General features: G+C 40.8%; 1 protein-coding gene across 1 annotated transcript in view; it reads right to left on the minus strand.

The window, feature by feature from the left end:
- Positions 1-5,613: 5,613 nt before the first annotated feature.
- Positions 5,614-27,192, minus strand: part of Slc25a20 (solute carrier family 25 member 20) — a 26,877-nt gene continuing 5,298 nt past the window's right edge. The window contains exons 3-9 of the mRNA XM_010615625.2: positions 26,829-26,956; positions 17,717-17,807; positions 10,281-10,398; positions 8,220-8,292; positions 7,640-7,749; positions 6,637-6,761; positions 5,614-6,224 (exon numbers count right to left, since the gene is read on the minus strand). Of these exons, the coding sequence (XP_010613927.1) occupies positions 6,162-6,224; positions 6,637-6,761; positions 7,640-7,749; positions 8,220-8,292; positions 10,281-10,398; positions 17,717-17,807; positions 26,829-26,956 (708 nt within the window). The 3' untranslated portion in view covers positions 5,614-6,161. The remainder of the gene's footprint in view (positions 6,225-6,636; positions 6,762-7,639; positions 7,750-8,219; positions 8,293-10,280; positions 10,399-17,716; positions 17,808-26,828; positions 26,957-27,192) is intronic.

Raw genomic sequence — 27,192 nt, forward strand, 5'->3', positions numbered from 1 at the left:
GGGGGGGGGGGGGGGACAAGGTCTCACTGTGTCCAGGCTGCTCTACAACTCGCATAGCCCATGCTGGCCTCAAACTCACAGTGATCTTACTGGGATTACAAGCATGTACTACCACACCTAACAATTTTGTGTACTTTATTTATCTATTTATTTTTTGAGACAGGGTCTCACTATGCAGTTCAGGCTGGCCTTGAGCTCACTATGTTGTCCAGGCTGGCCTCAAACTTTTAGCAATTCTCCTGCTTCTGCCTTCTGAGTGCTGGGATTACAGGTGTGTGCCACAATGCCCAGCAATTTCATGTACTCTTGACAGGTTTATTATTTAAAATACCCACCCCTCTTTCCAGGAAGAAGGGCAAAGCTCAAACCCTTCTGAAGACCCAGATCACCAGCTTATCAGTATCTTATGCCCTCTGCCTATGGAGGAATTTTACCCTCTTACCTGACCAAGGGATTACTGCTCTAAGCCACTCTGAACACCCCCCACATGCACTTTCTGGAAAGTGCTGGTCACCTAACCACTTCTGCATGGCAAACTCTCTACTAGTTCAATGTAGGACTTAACTACCACCAGTCTGTTTCACCTTAGAAGTGCTCATATAGCTAGGTATGGTGATGCAAGCCTGTAACCCAGCACTTGGGAGGCTGAGGCAAGATGATCACCACAAGTTCGAGGTCAGCTTGGGCTGCATAGTGAGACCCTGTCTCAAAAAAAAAAGAGAGGGCTCATGAATCGCTGGTTGGCAGGAGGGATTGGTGAAATGTGTTATTCTTTCTTTGGCCTCACATAAGCTGTCCTTCTACACAGTGCCTCAAGAGGTATGTTTGGTTTTTTTGTTTGTTTTTGTTTTTGTTTTTTTGATATCAGGGATTGAATTCAGGAACTGCTTGCCAGGAAGGCTCAGTACTGCTGAGCTACATTCCCAGCCTGGTCTAATCTATTTTAACAATAATCCATGCTCAAAGAGCAGTTAATTCCAAGCCCACCCGCTTCTTTACCTGTGAGCTAACCCCTTCACCAGGACACTGTGTCCTAAGACAATGTCAGTCTCTATATTGTCCCCATAGTCTGCCTATGGGCTACCCAAGAGCAAGGAAAACACCTGGCTGAAGAATCACAAATCTGTTGCTCTCAGGAGCCCTCAGGGAGCAACTGGGCATGGGGCCTTCTAAATTTGTCAGGACTCTGTGCCACCCCTTATAACTCATGGGTTAGGTACCTGGGCTTTGATCCAGCAATACTTGTGTACCTCCTGGAGCCTGGGGCAAGTAGCTCCAAGAAAGCTTTTGATTGTATCACAAGAAAGCTTTTGATAGTATCTTCAGGGCACTGAGATACCCAGGAGCTTTACAGATCACTTTACTGAGGTTTAGCTTCCACATCAGAAATTGATGGTAAAGTATCCCTACTCAAGCTGGGCATGGTAGCATACATTTGTAATTCCAGCACTCCAGAGTTAAGGCGAGAGGATCACTTCAAGTCTGAGGCCAGCCTATAGTAAATTCAAGGCCAGCCTAAGCTACATGGTAAGACTCTAAAAAAACAAAACAAAACAATTAAAAAACCCCTACCCATTAAATATTAAGTTGTATGGCATGAAGAAATGAGAGAATAAGAGCTGGGGGTGTGTCTCAGTGGAACAGCATTTGCTAGGCATGCCCAAAGCCTCAGGTTTTATCCCTAGCACAGCAGTAAAGAGCAGTCAGGCCAGGCATGGCGGCGCATACCTACAATCACAGAATTTGAGAGGCTCAGGGAAGAGGTTCTCTGGGAGTTTGAAGCTAGCCTGGGCTACATAGTATAAGGCCAGCCTGGACTACACAGGGGAACCCTGTCTCCAAAAACCAAAAAGCCAGTGTAGTGAAGGACCCCTGTGATCCCAGAATTGTAGGAGGTTGAAGCAGGAGGATTATATGTCAGACCCTATCCTGGGCAGCTTAGCAACTTAGCAAGACCCTGTCTGGAAATAAAGATAATAATAATAAAAAGAGCTGAGGATGCAGCTCAATATGAAAGCCAGTTTCATCCTCAGCAAAAATGAGGAAGAAGAGGAAGAAGCAGAGGAGTGAAAGAATCTATGAGAAAAGACTATGGAAAAGATGTAAAGTGCTCCTAATTCAAAATGTTGTAGGGAAAGAAATTATGGTTAGTTATGGTATAACTTTATAGCAGAAATGATATTATTGTGCTTTTTGAGAGGAGGTGTGACTGAGAATTGAACCAAGGGCCTTTATACTGAGCTACATCTCCAGCCCTTTTTGAGACAGGGTCTCACTAAGTCACTAAATTGCCCAGGCTGGGCTCTAACTTCAATCCTCCTGCCTCAACCTCCCAGAATGCTGAGATAACAGGCATGTGTCTTCATACCCAGCTGCTACTGTGCTTTTATATAGGTCGCTTTTTTGGGAAGTTGAGGCAGGAAGATTATTGAGTTTGAGGCCAGCCTGGTATATATATAATACTTTTAAGACCTGCCTGAGCTACACAACAAGAAGACCCTATTTAAAAAAAAAAGAAGTCACTTCTGCAAACCTGCTCTATCCCTCCCCTTTGGCCCACTTATAACCTTCCTGGTGCCTGAGCAAGGTTATCACCAATTGGTTGTTTTAACAATCACTGTTTGGGCTTGGGATTTAGCTCAATGGTGTCGCTGACTGCCTCAAAAGCACAAGGTCCTGAGTTAGATTCCTGGTACCAAAAAAAAAAAAAAAATTAATAAAACAATCACTCTTGGCTTCTACTTGTCAGTGACAGAAATTTCTGGTCTTCAATTCCAGACCTGCTTCTACCCCCTTAGCCGTGAGAGACAGAAGAGATAAATCAGCAGCAGGTGGCATCATAAAGGAAGCACCAGCCAGAAGGGAGTCACTTACCATCTGCTCTCTTTCCTTCATAAATTTTCCACCAGAGGCTTCCCTGTTTGATTTAACATTTTTGAACACCCAAAGGAGTAAACTAATTACCATTCATGATATCAAGAAACCAACAAACTTCAAGCCTGGCGTGGTGGCACACGCCTATAATTCCAGCACTCCGGAAGCTGAGGCAGGAGGATCGCTGTGAGTTTGAGACCAGCCTGGGCTACATAGTGAGTTCCAGGTCAGTCTCAACTACATAGTGAGACCCTGTCTCAAAAAACAAAACAAAAAAAGAAATCAGCCAGGGATTTAGCTCAGTGGTTCTGCAGCCTGCCTCGTAAGTGCAATGTCCCGAGTTAGATCCCCAGTACCAAAAAAAAAAGCAAAAAAAGAAATTTACAAATTTCATTTAAAATAGGAGAGGGCCCGGGCATGGTGGTGCATGCCTATAATCCCAGCACTCTGGAGGCTGAGGCAGGAGGATCACCATGAAGTCAGCCTGGATTAGTGAGTTCAAGACCAGCTTGAACTACAAAATGAGACTTTGTCTCCCTTTTCTCAAAACAAAAAACCAACAGCAAGAACACACACACACAAACTAGGTGGTACAGAGGAGTTTTAGGAGACACTTAAATGATCATTTCCAAATCAGAGAGACATTAAAGATTCTCCAGCATGAGAAGGGGTGGGATTAACACTGAAGTAACCCTCCCAGGCAGAGGGTTCACAATTTTCATCTTTTTTTTGTTTTTGTTTTTGAGATAGGGTCTCTCTACGTAGTTGGGACTGACCTGGAACTCACTATGTAGTCCAGGCTGGTCTTGAACTCAGAGTGATCCTCCTGCCTCAGCCTCCCGAGTGCTGGGATTACAGGTGTGTGCCACCACACCCGGTCTCACAATTTTCATCTTAAAAAAATATTACTTTTGCTGGGGATTTAGCTGAGTGGTGCTGCCGCCTGCCTCATAAGCGCAAGAACCCGAGTTCGATTCCTGGTACAAAAAAAAAAAAATCTAAAAAAAATTTTTAGAAAAAAAATCTAAAAAATTTTTGTTGGGCACGGGGCTACACATCATGTAATCCCAGCACTTGGGAGGCTGACACAGGAGGATTGCTACCAGCCTCGGCTACATAGTGAGTTCAAGGCCAAGCTGGACTTCATAAGACCCTGTCAATTAATTAATTAATCAATCAATAAATGATGATATAGGGCCAAGGAATTAGCTCAGTGGTGCTGCCACCTGCCTGACAAGTGCAAGGTCCCAAGTTCGATCCCTGGTACCATAAAAAATAAAATAAATAAAATAAATGGTGGTATACACATACCAATACTTGGACCAGCTGAGGACAGCAAGTTTAAGCCAGCCTTGGATATATTAGGAAGTTCAAGGCCTGGACTATAAATAGCAAGACCTAGTCTCAAAAAGAAAAAGAAAAAAAAAAAGTTGGCTATAATTCCAAACTAGTCATCCAGAAATATCTTCCCCAAAATAAAGCCTCCTTCCCGAAACTACTAAATCTTCAGCTTCCTGCCAGGTTGGCTATATGCCTAACTCCCAAAATGGGTGTAGGTATCTGTCCCTATCATTCATATAAAGTGATGGTTCTAAAGCCAAAATCCAGTCAGATGTGAGAGTGTACACCTGTAAGCTATTCAGGAGACAAGGGCTGGGAGTGGGTCAAAAGTCTGAGGTCAGCCAAGGCAATTTAGCAAGACTGTCTCAAAATAAAATAAAGAACTAGGGATGTAGCTCACTCGTAGAGCACTTGCCCAGCATGTGCAAGGCCCTGGGTTCAATCTCCAGTACCACAAAAAAATAATCCAAGGATCTCTATACAGCTATAATGAGTCATAAAGTGACAGCAGAACTATGACCACTAGCCGAGATGCCAGAAAAGTCTGGTTCCCATAGCTTCAGCAACCTCTGTCCTCCACCAGTTAAGAACAGCCCACCCTGTGATTCTTCACGCCAATGTCCTCCATCATTTTCTGGCCATGTCTGCAATCATCATCTGCCTTATTAGTACAGCCAGGCTAGCTACATCAGATCATACAGCAACTTCATGCCACAGGAAAATTGGGAGATTGCTTTGGCCATTTTTGCTTTGTTTTGTGAGACAGGGTCCTACCTACATACTCCAGGATGGCCTTGAATTCACTCTGTAGCCTTGGCTGGCCTTGAACTCATGGGGAATCTCATGAGGAGTGGATTCTAAGTGAGCACCACCATACCCAGCAATTTTTGCCTTTTAGTTTTTTATTTTTTAACTTTTGCCTTTTAGAAAATTGACTATTTGTCACCAGATATTCCTGTGGCTCAGGGCAGAGTGGGGAATGAATAAGGGATGGGCTGCAGGTTAGGCTTGTGGGGACCTGCATGTCAGTCTGGAAGTGAGGGATGTGTGAACCTGTCAAGTCTAGGCCAGCCAAAGCTGCCTCTTCTTCCCACTTGAGCCTCTGCCAATGGCTACCAGTGAAGGATATTGGATCCCTGACAGCCTCCACTAAGGCCACAAGTTGCCAGCTGAAACGTTCCAGAACCACAAGAAAAAATACCACACAATGCAAAAATTAGGAACAATATTTATTGCTTTATGGGACTCTCATAAGAAGAGTGTGTAAAAAGAACCTTCCTATACCATGGGTTTTTATACTTATCCCAGCAGGCTGGAACTGTTCTCATTGTGTCAGGGGGAAAGTTTTTTGCCTAGTCCTGAGAAATTATACTACTCTAGCTTTATTTTTTATTATCTGCTTGTGTAAAAAAAAATTAAAATCTGATGGTTAACAGGCCATCTGTTCTTAGGCATATCCACCCAGTCTACTTGGACAAACAGATGTGGGCTTTAAATTCATATTCCTGTGTGTAGCCTAGGATTAGAAACAGAACCCTGGAAATCTGTTTTTTGTTTGTTTATTTGTTTGTTTTTTTAACTAGGATTTGAAGAAGATCCCATATTCTGGTCAGTCAGGTGAAAATATGCATAGTGCTTTCAGTGAGAGGATTAGATTGCCTCTTTAGCCAGGAGCATTGGGGTACAGTGTGGCCAGCAGTCAACCAGCAACCAGCACTCTGGCCAGTACTTATTCCATCTCCTAATCCTTTGAGGGAATTCAAGTTTCAAAATGGCACACCAAGTCACAGAAGGTAGACATCATTAAGGCAAAGGTTTCAGCAAGTCCATGCTCAGAGCTCTGATCCCACCATCCCTTCCCCTCACCCTTCAGAACTGCCTAGTTCTGTGTACTGCTTTTCCTCAATGAGTGTCCAGCATCCAGAAGCCTTCAGCAGCCTTCAGCCTCACAAGTTTGGGGCGACCCAGTTAAGGAACTTCATAGCAACTTCAAAGCCAAGGAAACAAGCCTAAGAAGGAGAGAGGAAAAAAAGCCAACAGAAATATGACTCTTCATAGATACTACCCACAGCACTGTGCTTGGCTGGCCCTTTGAGGACCAGAAACCTTCCCTAATCCCACTCCCACCCTAGATCACAGAAGCAAGCAGACTCATTCCTAATAGGAGAAAAATGGTTATTCCACAGCTACCTAATTATGATGGCCAGGTCAGGAAATCAAAGCTCCTGAACTCAGACAACCCTCAAGGCAAATCTTTTTGACAGCGTCAGGGAAGTGAGCAAATACAGAGGATCTGGCTCAGGGAGGGATTTTGGGAGAACCAAGGCCCAGTGCAATCCCAGGAATAAGCAAAAGCCAGCTCACTGACCTGCACCCTGCTTGAGACCAGAAGAAAAATCATAGCCCCTGTCAGCTACTTACGGCATTGGCTGGAAAGGCTCGGATCATCACTGCATTGAATCCTTTGTACAAGGATGTGATTCCTTCATTCTGGATCAGCTCTCTCAGCACATCTCTGAAACCATTAGGGTATTTTCCAGGAGGTGCTGTGTGGCAGAACCCAATTTTTAAAGCTTCAGGAAGCTTTGTGACCTTACCAGGGCACCCCACATGTAACAATCTAATAGTCTTCTTATAGTCAGGGCCAGCACTCAGGAGAGGATACCCCACATCTATACCTAGTCAAATATAACATGGTGTACTCTATAGCACATGCACACAAATATCTGGATTATTGGTGCCAAGGAACTGGTCAAGAGGAATGAAGAATGAAACAGGGTGGAGAGCCGGGCGTGCCAGTGCACACCTGTATTCCCACAACTTGGGAGAATGAGGCAGGAGGATCGCTGTGAGTTCAAGACCAGCCTGGGCTACATAGTAAGTTCCAGGTCAGTCTCAACTACATTGTGAGACCCTGTCTCAAAAAAACCCAAACAAACAAACAAATAAATAAATAAAATTTTTAAAACGCCGGGCATGGTAGCACACGCCTATAATCCCAGCACTCAGGAGGCTGAGGCAGGAGGATCACTGTGAGTTCGAGACCAGCCTGAGCTACACAGTGAGACCCTGTCTCAAAAAACAAAAAACAAACAAACAAAAAAAAGAAATAGGGTGGAGAGTGTTAATCAGTGGGAAAGTACTTGCCTACCATGCATGAGGCCCTACCATCATACACACATACACACACACACACACAAATGAAACAGCCTTTCATTTATGGGGGAGGGAGAATGGATTTGTAGATTTGACTTCATATCTAGAGTTCCTAGAAATAAGGTAGAAGTTTTTTCAGACAGTCTCTGGGTGTTGCTCTGAAGAGTAAGTTACCCAACGTCTTAAGATCTCTGTACCCCTGGGGTAGCCAGTGTAAAACCCACCCTCTATCACTCACCACTCTGGTCTGGAAGGGGGACTCACTCACCAGTCTGGAAGCGGGACTTAAGCACATCTGGAGGGATTGCCACAGCCCAGTTGAAGATCCCTGCAATTCCCCCAGCTACCAGGATTCGAGGAACACTGAGTTCACTGACACTGCAGAACACACAACCACAGCCCCAGTCAATCGAAGACTGAAACTGAAAGAAAGGTGTTCATCCGTTTCACTATCGCCTCTGGCAGATAGGGAAGTTACTGAAAAGAGACTGGCTGGAGGGAAGAGATCCAAAGATAAGGTTCGGGGATTTGGCTCAGTGGTTCCACTGCCTGCCTTGCAAGCACAAGGGCCCAAGTTCAACCCCCGCACCAAAAACAAAACAAACAAACAAACAAAAAACCAAAAAACAAAGAACGTTCCCATGACATGGTAGCTGCTACTCCTATATCATACACTTGCTACTGTGTGAGCACAGAGTAAGAGGTTAGCTGGACCTCAGCAGCCATGAGAAGAAGGCATACACAGAGAAAGAACAAGTCTGGCTTCTATGTATTTTGTGACCCACTCACAGGAGAGGACCACCCGCTTATGAGTGGGAAAAGTGGTTTGTAAGTTATAATATCCTCACCTCTTTCCCTCTGGAGTGAAAATATTTTTCAGCCACTCGTATGTCATGAAATACATCCCACTGGCTGGAACATCTGTTAAGTGTCAAGAAAGAAGTGGGAAAAAAAGGGAGGAAAGAGGTGAATTAAGTACATAAAACCACCACAGATTACTGTGCACTACAGAGTCAAGCCTGGCACTGGATTACTCGAGGTTTCGTGAGAGTTCCTCAACAGCCACATCCAGTTTGCAATCGACACTTTGCAGCTACCAGAAGCTGTGCTGGGCCAAGCACTGTGACTGTGAATAGACACAACATTTCATCTTTAAGTCCCCTGTAGGGCTGTGGGGGAAAAGAAACACTTCTCCACTGTTGGTGAAAGTGTAGACTGGTGTAACCACTGTGGAAATTAGTGTGGAGATTTCTCAAAAAACAAAAACTGAAGGTTCCATTTGACTCAGCTATACCTCTTGGTATCTTCCTTAAAGAATTAAAAGCATCATACCACAGAGATATATGCACACCCATGTTTATAGCAGCACAGTTTGTAATAGCTAAATCATGGAAACAGCCCAAAAGCCCAACAACTGAGGAGTGGATAAAGAAGGCATGGTTTTGGGCCAGGGATTTAGCTCAGTGGTGCCACTGCCTGCCTTGCAAGTACAAGGTTCTGAGTGTGATTCCTGGTACCCACCCCAAAAAACAGATGTGGGTTTTTTTTATACAATGGAGTACTTCTCTGCCATAAAGAAGAATGGGCTTCAGATATTTTATAGCTAAATAGATAGATCTTGAGATCAGGCTCTCAAGTGAAATAAATTCCACATACATTTTTTTTTCTTTTTTTTTGGTTTTTTGAGACAGAGTCTCACTATGTAGTTGAGACTGACTTGGAACTCACTGTGTAGCCTGGGCTGGTCTCAAACTCACAGCGATCCTCCTGCCTCAGCCTCCTGAGTGCTGGGATTACAGGTGTACGCCACCACACCTGGCCTACACATACATGTTTAAATACCACATTTTTTCTCTGGTGTGAGAAACTGAACGTGGAGAGAAATAAGGACTGAAATGTATAAGGGATGTTAATGGGAAGAAAGAGTTCAAATGAGAAGGGTTACCAGGGAGGAGGGAAGGAGAAAGGAAGAAACACAAAAAAATGAAAATAGAAGGAAAAAATGAAAACAAAACTTCTGTGAATAGGGAGGGGAGAAGGCTTGAGGGGGTGAATGGGATGAAATAAAATTTATTAGGGCCAGGGATTTAGCTCAGTGGTTCTGCCACCTGCCTCACAAGAACAAGGTCCTGAGTTCAATCCCTGGTACCAGTAAATACATAAATAAATAAGTAAATAAATAAATATTATTAAAAAATAAAGTCCCCTCTAGGTCACCATTGATAGGCCCACTTCAGGAGTTATAATCACAGCTAATGCATCTGGCCTTCCTCCCAGCTGCCATCTCAGGACAAGAATGGGACTAATCTCTGCATCAACTACTTCCATCCCAGGAAAATCTACCTCTTAAACCAGGGAGATAATCCCAGCACTTGAGAGGTTGAGGTAGGAGGATAGCCATGAGTTCGATGCTACCCTCAGCTACATAATAAATTCAAGACCAGCCTGAACTGCACAGCGAGACTCTGTCTCAAAAACAAACAAACAAACAAACAAACAAATCAAACCAGGGAGAGGGGTAGAGGGTATAGCCCAATGGGAGAGCACTTGCCTCAAATGCTGAGTCTCTGGATTCACTCCCCAGCCCTGAAACAAACATAGGAGATCTCCACTATCCCTAAGTCACTCTCTTCTTATTTTAGCCATGATTTCCACCTAATAGCTAATCCTTCCAAATACCACTGTTACGACTTTCACACACCGCCCCCCTGGACACTGAGGAAAGACAGTAGGTCCTTTCATCCTTACCTGTACCCATACTGCCTAAAACCAGGACACACATTGCCAGGCCTGTCAGAGCTGTGGTGTGTGTTAATACTAATCTGGCTGTCTAGGCAAGATCCTCTGTGGCAGAGCCTCAAATGACCTCCCCAGGTGACCTTAGGTGGACAGAAAGCCTCAAAAGTTACCTCTCATAAGGGTGAGCACAGTGCCTTTGTAGATGCCTCGGATCCCAGATTCCTGGTACAGCTTTTTTGCACAGTCCAAGGTTCCATTGTACTTGGTTTCCCCTGAAGAAGCCTGAATCTGGAATGGAGAAGGTCATCAAGTCAAAGTCAACAGACCCAGCAGGTTATAGGAGAACACAAAGCAGGAATGGAAATGTTTGCTATGCATTAGACCCATAAAAGGCTTCAATGTCAAGTCAATTAAACACATTGCAGGTTTATATAAAAAATATATATATGAAATATATATAATGTATATAAAAATATATATGTATATATATATATATATGAAACAAAATCAACAGAAGAGATTTGGAAAATAAGAAATCTTCCAAACACAGGAGTACTTTAAAAAAAAAGCAATTTGGAAGATCTAGAAAAGAAGAGACAAATATTTTAGTCATTTGTTTATTCCTTCCACAAATATCTATTGAGCACAAAATTTATTCCAAGCCTAGCTGGTCAGGAAGCTTTGTAAAGAAAAGGTAATCAGAGCTTGGTGTGGTGGTGCATGCTTGTAATCCAAGCTACTCAGAAAGCTGAGGCAGGAGAATCACAACTTCAAGGTCAGCTTGAGTAACTCAGCAAAACTCTGTCTCAAAGTGAAAAAAAAATTTTTTTGTGCTAGGGATTGAACTCAGGACCTTGCACCTGTGGCAAATAAATTTTTTAAAAGCTGGGAGTGTGAGAGCACTTACCTAGCATGTATGAAGATCTAGGTTCAACTCATAGTAGTGGGGAGGTAGGAAGGAGAGGAGAGGAAAAGAAAGGAAGACAGGAAATTACATTCAGTGCTGAAATGCTCAGATAGAGGCCCTGTACAGAACCAGAGGATAGCCAAGGAGGAGGCCCGCTACCCAGCCCTGAGGCCTCAGGGCCTAAGTGTAAAGAGCCTGAGAACAGGCAGCTATAATCCCAGTAAAGATCTGAAAGTAAGACAGCCCCAATCAGGGTCCACAGTGAATATGGAGCCAAGATGAATCAAGCAGGGACATCAGCCAAAGAGCCATTACAGCCAGAGAGTTTGTATTTAGCAGTGCCAAGGATAAACACAAAAAATAAACATACAAGCAAAGTAGCTTTTGTTTGTTTGTTTAACCTACCAGGATTAAACAGTTAAAAAATAATGGAAAGGATCTTATTCAAAATAGCAATAAGGCATATATATTATGCCTGTGTGTGTGTGTATGGCAATAAATTGTATAAATAAAACTAAAGCACCGGTGAAGAACATAAAAGAGATGAATGAACAGGGAGTCATAATTCTTGAGCAGGGAATGGTGACATACATCTGTAACAGCAGCACTCAGGAGGCAGAAGCAGGAGGATAACTGTGAGTTCAAAGCCAGCCTGGTCTACATAGGGGAGGCCCTGTCTCAAAACAAAACAAAGTTGTTTTTTTTGTTTTGGTACCAGGGATCAAACTCAGGACATTGCAGTTGCAAGGCAGGCACAGTGTCACTGAGTTAAATCCTCAGCCCCCCAATCTTTTTTTTTTTTTTTTTTTTTTTGAGACACAGTCTATATAGTCCAGGTTGGCCCAGAAAGGCTGGCCTCCAATTCACAGTGATTTTCTCACCTTAACCTGCAGAGTGCTGGGATTACAGACATGTGCCACCACACCCAGACCTTTGTTTTAGGTAAAAAAAAAAGTCATAATTTGGGGCTGGATATGGTGGTGTGTGCCTATAATCCCACACCATGAGTTGGAGGCCAGCCTGGGCTACATGGTGAGTTTAGGGCCAGCCTGAAATACACAGCAAGACCCTGTCTCAAAAAAAAATAATTTTGACTAGAGAAGTTTTCAATTTGAAAGGTGTCAATTTTTCTAACAGTAAATTTAAGATAATGTCAATGGTTCTTTTTATATAATTTCTCCAAATTAACCAGGTGTGTATGAGCCACTATATCTGAGGAAGGTCCATGTGATGGAGGGTGTTGGAGTGAATCATACTGCAGAGCCATGGAGAATTGGATATGGGAAGGACATATTAATAGAAACTTCTCACTGTTATGAACAATAGACCAGACCATAATCAGAAAACAAGTTAGGAGGCCCTCAGACTTATCTGGGGCAATGATAAAGGCGTCCTGAGCAACACAGATGCAACAGAGGTAATAAGAAAGGAGAGAGTTAAGATATATTGAATGCAAATTTAACTGTTCAACAAACGGGATCTATATAGTGAAAAAAAAATCTGGAGCCGGGGATTTAGCTCAGTGGTTCTGCCGCCTGCCTTGCAAGCACAAGGATTCGAGTTTGATCCCCAGTACCCCCCAAAAAAAGAATCTGGAAGGACTCATGGGTTTTAGCCCTGATAATTAAAAGGGTGGTATTGCCACAAAAGTGTCAGGGAAGAGGAGGCCTTGGGAAGGCCAATACCTCAGTTCAGTTTTGCAGATCAAGACTTTGAGGCACCTAATTAGTATCTAAATAGAAATGTATAATAAACCACTGTGGAATTCAAGATAAATCTGAATTGCAGATAAAGTTTGAGAGTCATCAGTATATAAATAGTGTCTCAATATCATGAAATGATAAAATTATCAACGTAATGAATAGAACAGGATTGAGCTTTATACCTATGAACGCTGAAGAGGGAGATGATGATTACTCAACAAGACAGAAAATAAGCAGCCAAGGAAAAACAGGAGAAAGATCCTAAGTGAAGACACTCTTCAAGAGGGTGTAGTGGGTAACCTGCCTACTGATGGATCAAGGGAGATGCTTACCAAGAAATAACCACTGGACTTAGGCATAAAGTCACTGGTGACCTTCACAAAAGCACTTGTGTTGGAGTTGTGAAGAAAAGCTAGACTGGAGTGGGTTTAACGGGGTAATGATATTAAAGACAGAGTTTTAAAGAAAAGAGTAAAATAAATTTAAAATTTTTTCAAAGAGTTTTGAAGTAAGGGGGAGCAAAGTCCTGAAGCACAAAAAATGATATGGGAAACAGAAAGAAATTTTTGTTTTTTGTTTTTATTTTTTAAACAAAGGATGATTTATTTGAAGGCAAGAAAAGGGGGAATACTTCATCCAGCTACTCTGGATGTCTGGATAAGTATGGAGTACTTGAAAGTGAAATACTCCCCAAAAATTATATTTTTATATTTTTCAGACAAAAACTACAAACTAGGCACATGCCTGTAACCCCAGCACTTGAGAGGCTGAGGCAGAGGAATGGCGGGAGTTCAAAGCCAGCCTGAATTACATAGAAAGACCCTGTCTCAAAAAAGCAAGCAAGGGCCAGGGATTTGGCTCAGTGGTTCCGCTGTCTGCCTCACAAGCTCAAGGACCCTAGTTTGATCCCTGGTACCAGAAAAAAAAAAAAGAGAGAGAGAGAGAGAGAGATAATAAACAAGTACTAAAAACATCCCTCTAACAGTAACACAAATTTGACAATAATAATACAAACTACCATAACTCATCTAATATGAAACAAATAATTTTAATTGCCCTATGATTTAAAAAATTGAATTCATAATTAAAAACTCCTCCTAAAAAGTCTCTACTTCTAGAGTATTTCACCAAAGAATTCTATAAAATATTAATTTTTGGTTTTGTTTCTGTTTTTTGAGGCAAGGTCGCAATAAGTGGTATTCAGGTGGGTCTTGAATTTATGAACTTGCTACTTACTATGTAATCCAGGCTGGCCCCAAACTCATGAGCCTCCTCCCTCATCCTCCCAAATGCTGGGATCGCAGGTTTATACCATCATTTCTGACTGGTAAGTGAAAATATTAACAAATCATAACCACATATCTGATAAAGAACCATTATATAGCCAGGCGTGGTGGTGCACGCCTATAATCCCAGTACTCGGGAGGCTGAGGCAGAAGGATCGCTCTGAGTTTGAGAACAGCCTGGGCTACATAGTGAGTTCCAAGTCAGTCTCAACTACATAGTGAGACCCTATCTCAAAAAACAAACAAACAAAAAAACAAAGAACCATTATATAAAATATATCAGGGGCCAGGGATTTAGCTCAGTGGTTCTGCCACCTGCCTCACAAGCACAAGGACCTGAGTTCGATCCCCAGTACCAAAAAATAATAATTATAAATAAATAAAATATATCAAGGATTCTCAAAAATAAAACATTATCAAGGACTATCAAAATAATTTTTAAGGGCCGGGGATTTAGCTCAGTGGTTCTGCCACCTGCTTCGCAAGAGCAAAGTCCTGAGTTCGATCCCTGGTACCAAAAATAATAATAATAATAATAATAAATAATAATATTTTTAAAAATTCAGTTGGAAAATGGGCCAAATTTATGAACAGCTATTTCATCAAAGAGAATTAAATATATAAAAAGATATTTGATATCTTTATTAAGGAAGGAAATACAATTTTCTAAAATGAGAGCTTGTGTGGAGGTTCTAGCAGGGAAACACAACTACTCCTATACCCTTGACCAAGAAAACTGTCCTCCTCTATGGTGGGGCAGGGGGTCCTCCTTTTTGACTGAGCACACAGCTTCAGGAGGGATGCACACTGAGGGGTGAGGAAAGAAGGGGACACCTGCCTAGCCAGCCTGATCAGCCAAATCAAGCCCGGGGATCAATGGGGTGACAGGTGTTGCAGCCAGATTGTCCTTACATCCTGCAGTTTTCTAAAATGAAATACAAATTAAACCAGGCATGGTAACACACATCTCATCCCAGCACCCTGAGAGACTGACACAAGAGGATAAAAAGTTCAAGGCAAGTCTGAGCAATTTAGCAACTTAGTGATTAACTGCCTCAAAATTAAAATAAGGGGGCCTGGATTTAGCTCAGTGGCATTGTCCCAGACCCACAAGCCCAACGTCCTAAATTTAATCCCTGGTACCGAAAAATAAATAAATAAATACATAAGAAAAATAAGGGCTGGGGATTTAGCTTGTGCTTCTAAGTACAAGGTGCTGAGTTTGATCCCTGGTACCAGGAAAAAAAAAAAAATTTTTTTTTAAAAGGTTGGGATGTAACTCAGTGTGAAGGCTCTGAGTTCAATTCTTAGTCACATATATACACAAAGGAAATACAAGTTATTACTACACATCTATTAGATAAGGTAAAATAAAAAATACTGAACAAGGAGTGGTTACATGTACCTGTAAGCCCAGCATTTGGGAGGCTGAGGCAGGAGGATTGCTGAGAGTTCAAGGCCAGCCTGGACTACATAGTGAGTTCAAGGCTGGCCTGAACTACATAGCAAAGACCCTGTCTCAAAAAAACAACAGACAAAAAAGGCTGATGATGTAGCTTAGTGCAAAGCCCTCAGTTCAACCCCTAATACCAATAAAAAATTTTAGTGAGAATGTGGAGAAATAAATCACTCATGCATGGCTGGTGAAACTGTAAAACAGTACACTTAGTCTGAAAAACAATATGGTAGTTTCTTGGACAAATAAGGATATATACATGCCTATAATTTCAGCGTTCTGGGAAGCTGAGGAAGGAGAATCACAGGTTTGAGCCCAATCTGGACAACTAGGTGACTTAGCAGGACCCTGGCTCAAAATCTTGTTTTATTTTATTTCCCCTCCTCCATCTCAAAATTTTTAAAAAAATTATTCTTTAAAAAGACTCAGGGCCAGGGATTTAGCTCAGTGGTGCCACCACCTGCCTCGCTAGCAGAAGGTCCTGAGTTCGATCCCCAGTACCAAAAAATTAATTAATTAATTTTAAAAAAATTAAAAAGTGGTGCAAGCCTGTTTTCCCAGCACTCGGGAGGCTGAGGCAGGAGGATCACTGTGAGTTTGAGACCAGCCTGGGCTACATAGCGAGTTCCAGGTCAGTCCCAACTACACAGTGAGACCCTGTCTCCAAACCCCCCGCAAAAAAATAAATAAAAAAGTTGAGGCCAGGCATGGTGACGCACACCTGTAATCCCAGCACTTCGGAAGGAAGCTAAGGCAGGAGGACTGCTGTGAGTCTGAGGCCAGCCTGCACTACAGTTAAGGCTGCAGCTCAGTGTAAAGGCTCCAGGCTCAAATTCCAGTACCACCCCACCCAAAAAAATTAAACCTAAGGATACAATTACTATACAACCCAGAAGTTGTACTCCTAGACATTTATCTCAGAGAAATAAAGACTTATTTTGTCACAAAAATATAGCACCTTTATTCAGAATAGCCCAAGACTACAAACAACACAGAGTTCCATCAACAGACAATTGGTTAAATTGTGAGACATCCTTGTTGTGCTCCCACTCAAAAATAAAAATGAACTGTGTATATATTCAACAATTTAAACTTGGCAAGTGGTACATGCCTATAGCCCCAGCACTTGGGAAGCTGAGGCAGGAGGATCACTGCAAGTTCAAAGCCAGCCTGGGATACATAGTGAGTTCACGGCCAGCACAAACTACATAATGAAACCCTGTCTCAAAAAATGAAAAACAAAAAACAAAATTCCACAATCTGAATGAATCTCCAATTATGCTGGCAATCTGAAAAATTCACAAAGTATATTATTCCATTCATTCATTCATTAATTTATTTATTTGAGAAAGGGTCTTACTATGTAGTTAAGTCTGACCTGGAACTCACTATGTAGCCCAGGCTGGTCTTGAACTCACAGTGATCCTCCTGCCTCAGCCTCCCAAGTGCTGGGATTACAGGCCTGCGCCACCATGCCCGGCTTATTTATTTTTCAGACCCTCAGTGTGTAGTTCAAGATGGACTTGAACTCCCTGTGTAACCCAAACTGGCCTCAAATTTGCAATGATCCTCCTGTCTCAACCTTCAAAGTGGTGGGATTATAGATATGCATCCCCATGCCCAGCTCAATGTATGATTTTATTTAAATATTCTTTTTTCCCTCTTTGTCTTGCTTAAACCTTCTTGAAATTATAAAATTATAGGACAGAGTATATTCTAAAGTAGTAGCAGCAAACCTATGGTAAGGGTGTTTTTCAGACAAAAGATGTTAATGTGTAAGATGTTTTTCTAAACTAAAAATTCAGTAGGTTTATTTGGAGTGTTAGCACTTTGTGATAAATAAGTGGGTTTTGGTTGCAGTTTGGGCACCTGTCTCTAAAAGGCTCACAATCGATGCCTTAAAGACACTGAGGTTTTGGTAGACACAGGACATCTCTGGCAAGAGCAGCTTCCCTTCTACTAGCTCTGATCAGACATAACTCACCTTTCAGAGTTCATGAAGTCATTGCTAACAAGGATGGGTAGGCTCGGACTGACACATTGCAGGTATGATATTTTTCTTGATCTGTTATACTGTCTTGATTCTTAATCCCACTACAATTGCTTCCATGTTCCTGAAAGTCTTGGAACTGTTTGTTTTGTACACCTGACCTGACCTTTATAAAAGGTACACAACATTTGTTGTGTAAACAGGCACACAACATTTTTGCTGAGTGGAAAAAGTCACCTGTCTGCTACCAGATCACACTCATACCTGTAATAAGCACTTGATCCGTTCACCAGGGGTCATGATTCCTGTGGTAAATACACCAGATAACATCCCAGCAGCAAATATTTGGGGGTAGCTGTATTGAAAACAAAAACCAGAAACAAGTACCTGTGATTATCCCCACAGACAAAAGTAATCCCAGAAAAGAGGATGGTTTTGTAAGAAAAAATAAGTACTTCAACTGGGAAGAAGTACAGCTACAAATAAATCAGATTTCATGTGAAATCCAGATTCTAGGTATATTCTGATCAAACTTCCCTGAGCAAGGGCCTAAGTATCAAGAGCAATGGAGCTTATGGATTTAGCTCAGTTCCATCCCAGTACTGCAAAAAAGAAAAAAAGAAAAAAAAAAAAAAAAAAAAAAAAAAAAAAAAAAAGAAAAGCAATGGAGCCTAGTCACAAGGCCCAATCATATGAGGTACACACTCAGAATCCCTCCCCTATCGAAGTTCCTAGTGAGACATGTTTTCCAACCCAAGTCAATCTCATGCAGTGACTATGCACAAGTTCCCAGACTTCTTAGAGGCTTGAACTATGAAATGCCAGGCTGATGGGGAGGAAGGAGCCTGTAACCCAAGATCTACTTCTCAGCAGATCATACTTCCCCTGGACCATGAAGAGCCTGAGAAGACTCTAAGCCAAGACTGAAGTACAATAGCTCTGAGGCCAGGAAGAACGGCTGTGGCCACTCCACAGGCTGAGGGATAGCCAAGCCAGCTGCAAGGAGTGTGCAGCTACAAGGAAGATACTGACAGGTAGGGCCAAATAAAGGATGCTATTCAGGCAGGCATGATGCATTCTACAGTGCTATGCAGAGAATGGTCCCCTGGCATGCAGAAGCATGGCTTCTCACTCAGGCCCCTACAGAATGAGCCATACTGAGGACGAGTCTGAGGCTTCTAGTGTCTATCACCACAGCTGTCTATGACACCTCTAGCACTTCCTTTTCTTTCTGGAATCAGCAATGGCTTAAAGGCAACAGGCACAGAGTTATATTCAGCATTTTAATAGAGTCCCTACAACTTGGCAAATGTTGCCGAAAACCTTCACACTGTCCTTAGCCTCATGTTCCTACCACCTCAAGCCTCTGACAACCTTCAGGATAGTCCCCTCAAAAAGAGACTAAGACATGAGGAAGAGGTGTCAATTAGCAGTGAAGGGACATCCACTATAAATTTTTTCCTTTAGACAGGTCACCAGTTTCACACCCTGTTCTATGCATTCACCCCCTGGCAGGACTCACATATTCATCTCAGACATACAAGTCAAGCATATAGCATAACTGCTCAACAGTCAAGAAAATTATTTTCACATGAAGCCAGGTTCAAAGTCCTAGTTCCAAGAGGAGTCAACAGAATTAACTGGGACTTTGAAGCTCTTAAAACAAGGCTCCTGAATGCTCAAAAGTCAGCCTATATGCTTGATAATGTCTCAAGAAAATACAGTGACTTATTTCATTTTGATAGAGAAACCAATATCTGTAATCATTAAAATCATACAATCACATTATAAAAATAAAGCACCAGGCTTCTGGGAAGATAGTGGAGTGGTGAGCAGCAGAGAAAGAACTTTTTCAGGATTTAGTAACCCAATATAGGAAGGAGAAGGAGGGAAGCGGGTCCCCAGGACCCAGGAAGGATCTGAAGGGAGAAATGAAGTCCATGGGGAGAGCCAAGAGAGAGATTTCAACAAAAAAAGAGGGAGGTGGTAGGTGGTGCTTTGTCCAACAGTCTGGACTCATGGTGTAGGAAGGGCAGGTTGAATTTTCAGATACACAGTGACTACTGATGACCCTAGAAGCCTCCATGGATAAAGCACCAGTAGGACAAAGCAGTGGACACAGCAGACTGCAGTGGCTAGTGAGTTATTTGGGTTCAGACATCACCTAGTAGAGGGCAGTTGGCTAGTAGCCATCTTGGAGAGTGGCTAACTGAGCTCAGAACTCAGAAGAGCTATGGGCCAGTTCCATCTAGTGGCTCCCAGTGTTATAGTGAGGGTGCTAGTTCCAAGTCATCAGGAGGTGAGGGAGCAGAGTTCAACCTGGCAGAAGGCACATAGACTGTGGTAGACTCAACAAATCTGGTCCCAGCCTCATAACCAGAATTTAGCCTGAACTTCAGTGGAACTAGAATTCCAGGCTTGCTGGGATTATTTACAATCCCATCATAAATTAATAGCTGGCTTCCTGGGATTAATCAACTTGGATCTGGACTCTGTTTGCCCACATTTTTATCAGTGACAGCAGAAACACACCTTGAATTGTACTTTTTCTTTTTTTCTTCTTCTTCTTTCTTTCCTTACTTTTGTCCTTTTTTTTTTGCTTTTGTCTGGTTTTTATTCTTATTGTTTTGTTCTTTGTTCTTACTGCTTGTTCTTGTTGTTACATGAGTGTGAACACAGTTTCTAGTTTTTTGTTGTAGTTGTTCTGTTCTTGTTTTTATTTCTTCCTTCATTCTTTCCCTCCTGTCTTCTTCATCAGTTTCCCAAAGTTTGTATGATCTTCCTTTGTCCTCCAGCCTTGTTTCTAAACTCTTCTTCTATTTCTCTATTTTTTCCTCTTTAACCCATTGTAAATCTTCTCTCAGGGTAAAATTGCCATATGCAGGCTTATTTATTGCATACAATTTTTTAGTTCATTTTAGATTTTGGTATATAACTACAAATCTAGTTCAGACAGGTAAAGGTGGCAAATTAATAGTTATGACAGTTTGTCATTTTCTAGGCTGTTTGATACTATTGTTATTGATGATTGTACCTCATTAGCCAAGGTGACACAATTGTGCTAATCAGTTGTTCTTCCTGGTATACCAAGACTGAGATTGTCTAAGCATTTTACAAAATACAATAGGCCAGTGCCAAAGAACCAGACACTGGGCCAAGTAGACAGAGACTTTTCATACCCAATAAATTGAAAAGATAAGATCTTGCAACAGATTCAAAACCCAAAAGCGAGCTAAATCTGGAAGATACCTCTGAGAAGGAGTCATTTCCTGAGGGTTCTGAATACTGGAAATAAAGCTACTCATCATAAGCAATCTACAAGCATCAACCCAGGAATTAACCTATAAAAAAAAAGAAGGAACGAAAGAAGGAAAATGAGAAGACACTTCAACAAGACTTTCAGCTCACCAAAGAAAAACCCAGGGGCAACAAAGTGGAACATTTCAAAAGCCACACACCTGGACTCTGAAATGGTAACAGTAGAAGTAACAAAGCAGGTGAATGAGGCTCTAGAAAAGTTCAAAGCAGAAATAATTTCTCAGATAACTACAGAGATGGTGACTAGAATGAAAGATATACTTAGTGACTCTAAACAGATATGCATAAAAAATAGAGGAACTCAGGAAAATGACGGAAACCATGAATGTACAGCATGGGAAGAAAATGGAATCCATACAACAGACTAAAACAGATCTGGGAGATTAAAAATTCCTCTGAAAGTATATACAGCAGAATGAGTCAATGTGATGACAGAATATCAGACACAGAAGATAGGATTGTGGTTAGCGATCATGAAAAGAAAGATTTCTTTCAAACAGCAAGGGACCATGAGAAATCAATCCAGCAGCTACTAGATAATAAAAAGAAGAATAATGTAAGATTGATTGGAATCAGTGAAAAAAGCAGGAGATAGTACAAATGATATAAAAAAATCTTCTCACAGAAGTAATGGCAGAAAACTATCAAAACAGGAAAAAAGAATTTGACATACAGATAAGAGAATTATATAGAACTTTAATTACCCAGGATCAAAAAATATCTACACCAAGGCATATAATACTCAAAATTCCAGAAATTCAACACAAGAACAGAATACTTTTTAGCTGTTAGAGAAGAGAAACATCACTTATAAGGAAAGCCCGTCAGAATCACAACAGACTTCTCAACACAAACCCGCAAGTCAAGGAGAGTTTGGTGTGAAGTATTTCAAGCCCTAAAGGAAAAGAAGCTCCAACCCACACTGATATACTTCATAAAACTATATTTCAAAATTGATAGAGAAATAAGATACTTCCATGAAAAAGAACACCTGAAGAAACTCATGACCACCAGACCAGCAGTCTAAAATGTTCTGAAGAACATTCTAAAAACAGATAATGAGGGCTACGACTCTATGAATTTCAACAGAATGAATCTACCAGGTAAGGCAAGTAATTAAACTGAGGGGATAAAAACAGAACCAGCAAAAGGCAAATAACATGACAAGGATAAGTCAATACATATCAGTTACAAGTGTCATGTAAATGGTCTCAATTCACCAATCAAAAGAAACAAACCAGCAGAATAGATCAAGAAACAAGATTCAACAATATGCTGCATATAAGAAACACATTTAATTTAGAAAGAAATTCATAGACTGAAAATTAAGAGGATGGAAAATAATACTCTATGCAAAAGATACCTGGAAAAAGCAGGGGTAGCTATTTTATTTGAATACAAAGTGGATTTCAAGCCAAGACTGATTAAGAGAGATAAAGAAGGTCACTATATCTTTGTAGAGGGAACAATCCAAGAGGAAGAGCTAGAAATCATAAATATATATGTACCAAATAGCAGTGCACCCAACTGTATAAAACAAATATTTTTGTTTTGTTTTGTTTTGTTTTTTGAAACAGGGTCTCACTATGTAGTTGAGACTGACCTGGAACTCACTTTGTAGCCCAGGCTGGTCTTGAACTCACAGTGATCCTCCTGCCTCAACCTCCTGAGTGGCGTGTGCCACCACGCCCAGCCTATGAAACAAATATTAACAGACATGAAAAACCAAATAAACACTAATTCAATTGTAATGGGGGACCTCAATACCCCACTGTCACCAGCAGACAGATCAATTAGACAAAAATATTAACAATGAAATATCAGAGTTAAACCAAACTTTTGAACAAATAGACTTAGCAGATGTCTATGGAGTGTTCCAACCCACAAAATTAGAATACACATGCTTCTCAGCTGCACATGGGACATTCTCCAAAATAGACTACATACTAGCTCATAGAATATGCTTAAGCAAATGGAAAAGAATTCAAATTATCCCATGCAAAGCCAGCATAGTGGCACATGCCTATAATCCCAGCACTCATGAGGCAGGAGGACGGCCAAAAATTTGAGGCCACCTTGGGCTACAAAGTGAGTCCAGGGCTAACATGAACTACAAAGAGTCTCTGCCTCAAAAAAAAAAATTATCCCATGAATATTATCAGACTATACTGTAATGAAATTAGAAATTAATAGCAAAAGAAAAAAAGAATTTCATAAACACATAGAAGTTAAACAACACCCTCCTGAACAACCAATGGGTCACAGATGAAATTAAAGAAGAAATTACACAGTTTCTATAATTAAATGATAATGTCAATACAATGTACCAGAACTTATGAAATACAATTAAAGCATTTCTACAACTGGTACCAGGAACCAAACTAGGACCTTGCACTTGCAAAGTAGGTGTGGCACTGAGCTAAATCCCAGGCCCTACAAGGGAAATTTGTAAGTGTGAATTCCCATATCAGAAAAACAGAGTTAGTGGAAATAACCAAATGTTTAACCTCAACACTCTAGAAAAAGAAGATCAAGTCTATCCCAATGCCCTTATGAAAGAGGAAATTATAAAGATCAGAGCAGAAATTTATGCCATGGAGACTACGAAAACAATATAAACAATCAATGAATTCAAGAGTTAGTTGTTTGAAAGATTAAAGCAACAAACCCTTGGCCAACTTTATATAAAAAAAGACTCAAATCCATGCAATTAAGAATGAAAAAGGTGAAATCACAACAGATTCTGCAGAAATCCATAAGATCATCAATATTTACATCAAGAACCTGTATTCTATTTTTTTTACAGGAACCGAACTCAGGACCTTGAAATTGCCAGATAGGCACGGCACCATTGAGCTAAATCCCCAGTCCTGAACCTGTATTCTAATAACATGGAAAACACAGAATAAATGGAGAGATTTCTAGATACATATGAATTACCAAAACTGAATCAATAAAATATAAAAATTCTAAATAAACCAATATCAGTCAATGAAATTGAAGATGTAATTAAAAACCTAGCAACAATCAAAAAAAGCCCAGGCCTTGATGGATTCACTGCTGAATTCTACGAGAAATTTAGAGAAGACCTAATGTTGCTACTTCTCACTCTTTCATGAAATTGAAAGTGAAACAATACTCCCAAATTCATTCCTGGAAGCAAGCTTTATCCTTACACCAAAATCAGAGAAGAATCCAACCAAAAAAGAGAACTACAGGCCAATCTCCCTAATTAAAATAGATATAAAAATCCTGAATAAGATACAGGCAAAGAGAATACAGCAAATCATCAAGAAGGTTATATATCATGATCAAGCATGATTAATCCCTGGGATGCAGGGATGTTTCAACATTTGTAAATCAATAAATGTAACATGCTATATCAACAGAGCCATGAACAAAAATCATATGATCATCTCAAGAGACACAGAAAAAGCATTTGACAAGCTCCAAAACCCATGCATGATAAAAACCCGACAGAATTGGAATGGATCGTTTTTATCTCAATCTGATAAAAGCCATCTATAACAAACCAACAACCAACATCACACCAAATAGACAAAAACTGAAAGTTTTCACTATAAAATCAGGAAAAAGACAAAGACCATCACTACTCTTACTCAGCACAGTTCTAGAAACATAAACAAGAGCAATTTGACAAGAGAAAGAAATAAAAGGAATAAGAAGAGGAAAGGAAGAAGTAAAATTATTATTTGCAGATGACACGATATTCTATATAGAAGACCCCAAAAGCTCTACCAACTTTTAGATTTAATAACCAAATTCAGTAGTGTAGCTGGACAGAAAGGCAACACTCAAAAATCATTGAACAGCCTTCCGGTACATGAGTAACAAATTGACTGAGGGAGAAATTAGAGAAACAATACCTTTTACAATAGCATCCAAAATAATAAAATACCTAGGAATCAATCTAACCAAGGAAATAAAAGACCTTTACATGGAAAACTACAGTGCTCTGAAAAAAAATCAAAGAAGTTATCAAAAAACAGAAATCCCTTGTTCTTGAACAGGAAGAATATATATAGTGAAAATAAGCATACTTTCAAAATTCTCATACATATTTAATGCAATCCCAATCAAAATTTCAATAACATATCTCAAAGAACTTGAAAAAATATCCTAAAATTCATTTGGAACCAGAAGAGACCTAGAATAATAAAGGCAATTCTGGGCAACAAAAGCAAGGCAGGGGCATAACAATCCCTGCCTTGAAATTAGGTTAGAAAGCTACCATGACAAAAACAGCATCGGGCTGGGAACTTAGCTATGTAGTGCTGTGCCTGCCTCACAAATTCAAGGTCCAAAGTTTGAACTCTTATACCACAAAAACAAAAAACCAGCATGGTACTAGCAAAAAAAATTGACCTGAGGATCAGTGGAACAGATCAGAAGATGCAGAAACAACTCCAGACATAGCCACCTTGTTCCCCCCCACACACACACCACTGTAATGGGGATCTAACACAGGACCTTGGGCTTGCAAAGCAGGCATGGCACTACTGAGCTAAAATCCCCAGCCCACCACCTTATCTTTGACAAAGGAGTCAAACATCTTCATTGGAAGAAAGATAGCCTCTTTAATAAGTGGTGCTGGAAAAACTGGCTTTCCACTTACTGAAGCTTAAAACTAGACCCATATCTTTCACCAGGCACTAAACTAAAATAAAAATGGATCAAAGATCCAAATATTAAAACTGAAACACAATCTTGTGGAGGACAGTATAGGTAGAACTCTTGATATTGGTGTAGGCAAAGACTAGGAACAAAATCTCAGTCTCACAGGAACTATCACAAAGAATGAACAACTAGGATCTCATCTTATTAAAAAGCTTTGCACAGCAAGAGAAACCACCAAGAGAGTGAAGAGGTAACCCACAGTGTGGGACAAAAAATTTGCCAGCTTTCCTCAAAATGCTAATATCTAGAACATATGAAGAACTGAGAAAAATCAGACCTTCCAAATTTAAAGACTCAATCCAAAAATGAACATCTGAAACAAACAGATACTCCTCAGATGAAGTAGTAATAACAAATAAATATACAAAATAAAGTAATGTTCAACATCAGTAGTCATTCCAGAGATGCAAATTAAAACAACACTGAGATTCCATCTCACTTCAGAAAGATTGGCTGTTACAAAAGAAAAAAATGGCTGTTATCAAGAAATCAACCAATAACAAATGCTGAGAAAGGGCTGTGAGGAAAAAGGAACCCTTCTCTACTGTTGGTGGGAATGTAGACTGGTATAATCATTGTAGGAACAAGTGTGGAGATTCCTCGAAGAACTAAAACTGGAGGTTCCATTTGACCCAGCTATTCCTCTTCTTGGTATCATCCTAAAGAATTAAAAGCATCATATTACAGCAACATATGTGCACTCATGTTTATAGTGACATAGTTGGAAACTGCCCAAATGCCCAAATGCCCATCAAATGACAAATGGATAAAGACTTTGGTTTTTTTATGCAATGCAGTACTACTGAGGAAGGCGGGTAATAAATTTGAGCCCAGAATGCAGAACAGTGACGTAGCAAGACCCCGTCTCAAAATAAAAAAGAAAAGAAGGGCTGGAGATGTAGCTCAGTGGAAAGGGCCTGTATTCGATCCCTAGTACTCTCTCATCCCCTAAACAAGTAAAACAAAAGCCAGAAACTTCTCTTAATGAGGTGACAAGAAAACAAAGCTGCTGTTGCTGTAACAGCAGTCCGAGGTATTGCCTACAGCATTTAAAACATATGTGAGCATTCAAATCTCCAAACCAACCTGTGGGGTTGGTATTACTGATAACTCCAGTAATTGATACTACCTCATAGAAGAAATGACAATAATCTAGAAAGTGGGCAGGGGGCATTTTTCTTCATCTATTTTACTTTTGGTTCACAAGACAACTCATGTACTTTCCTCATGTGGAACTCCTAGGAGCCATTCCTGGGAAGCCCTGGGACAACGACTGCCTACTTGCCAAGGTTCTTTCCTTTAACCCATGCCACATCCCAAGCAAAACAGCATTGAGTGCTCTAGGCTTATAAGCTCTCACCTGAGCACATCCTCTGGAGATTTCTGCTGTAGTTTCTTCCCCAGACCAAACCCAAAGAAGCACACAGCAAACATAGGAGTGACCCCAATGATAGGAGCAGCCATACCACGGTACAGCCCTGTGATGCCCTGTAAGGAATCACAGAAGCAAGAGCTGTTTACAGACATCACCATTTTTTTCTTTCCTTTTTTGTTTTGTTTGTTTGTTTGTTTAATCAGGGTCTTTCTATGCAGTTCAGGATGGCCACTATAGTAATCTGCCCAGGCTGGTCTCCTCAAATTTATGACAATCTCTTGCCTCAGCCACCTGAGTACTGAGATTATTATAGATGTACACCACAACTTTTTTTTTTTTTTTTTTTTTT

The sequence above is a fragment of the Fukomys damarensis genome, unplaced genomic scaffold (genome assembly GCF_012274545.1).
Source record: "Fukomys damarensis isolate Sample0158 unplaced genomic scaffold, DMR_v1.0_HiC HiC_scaffold_37, whole genome shotgun sequence".
NCBI classification, from domain to species: Eukaryota; Metazoa; Chordata; class Mammalia; order Rodentia; family Bathyergidae; genus Fukomys; species Fukomys damarensis.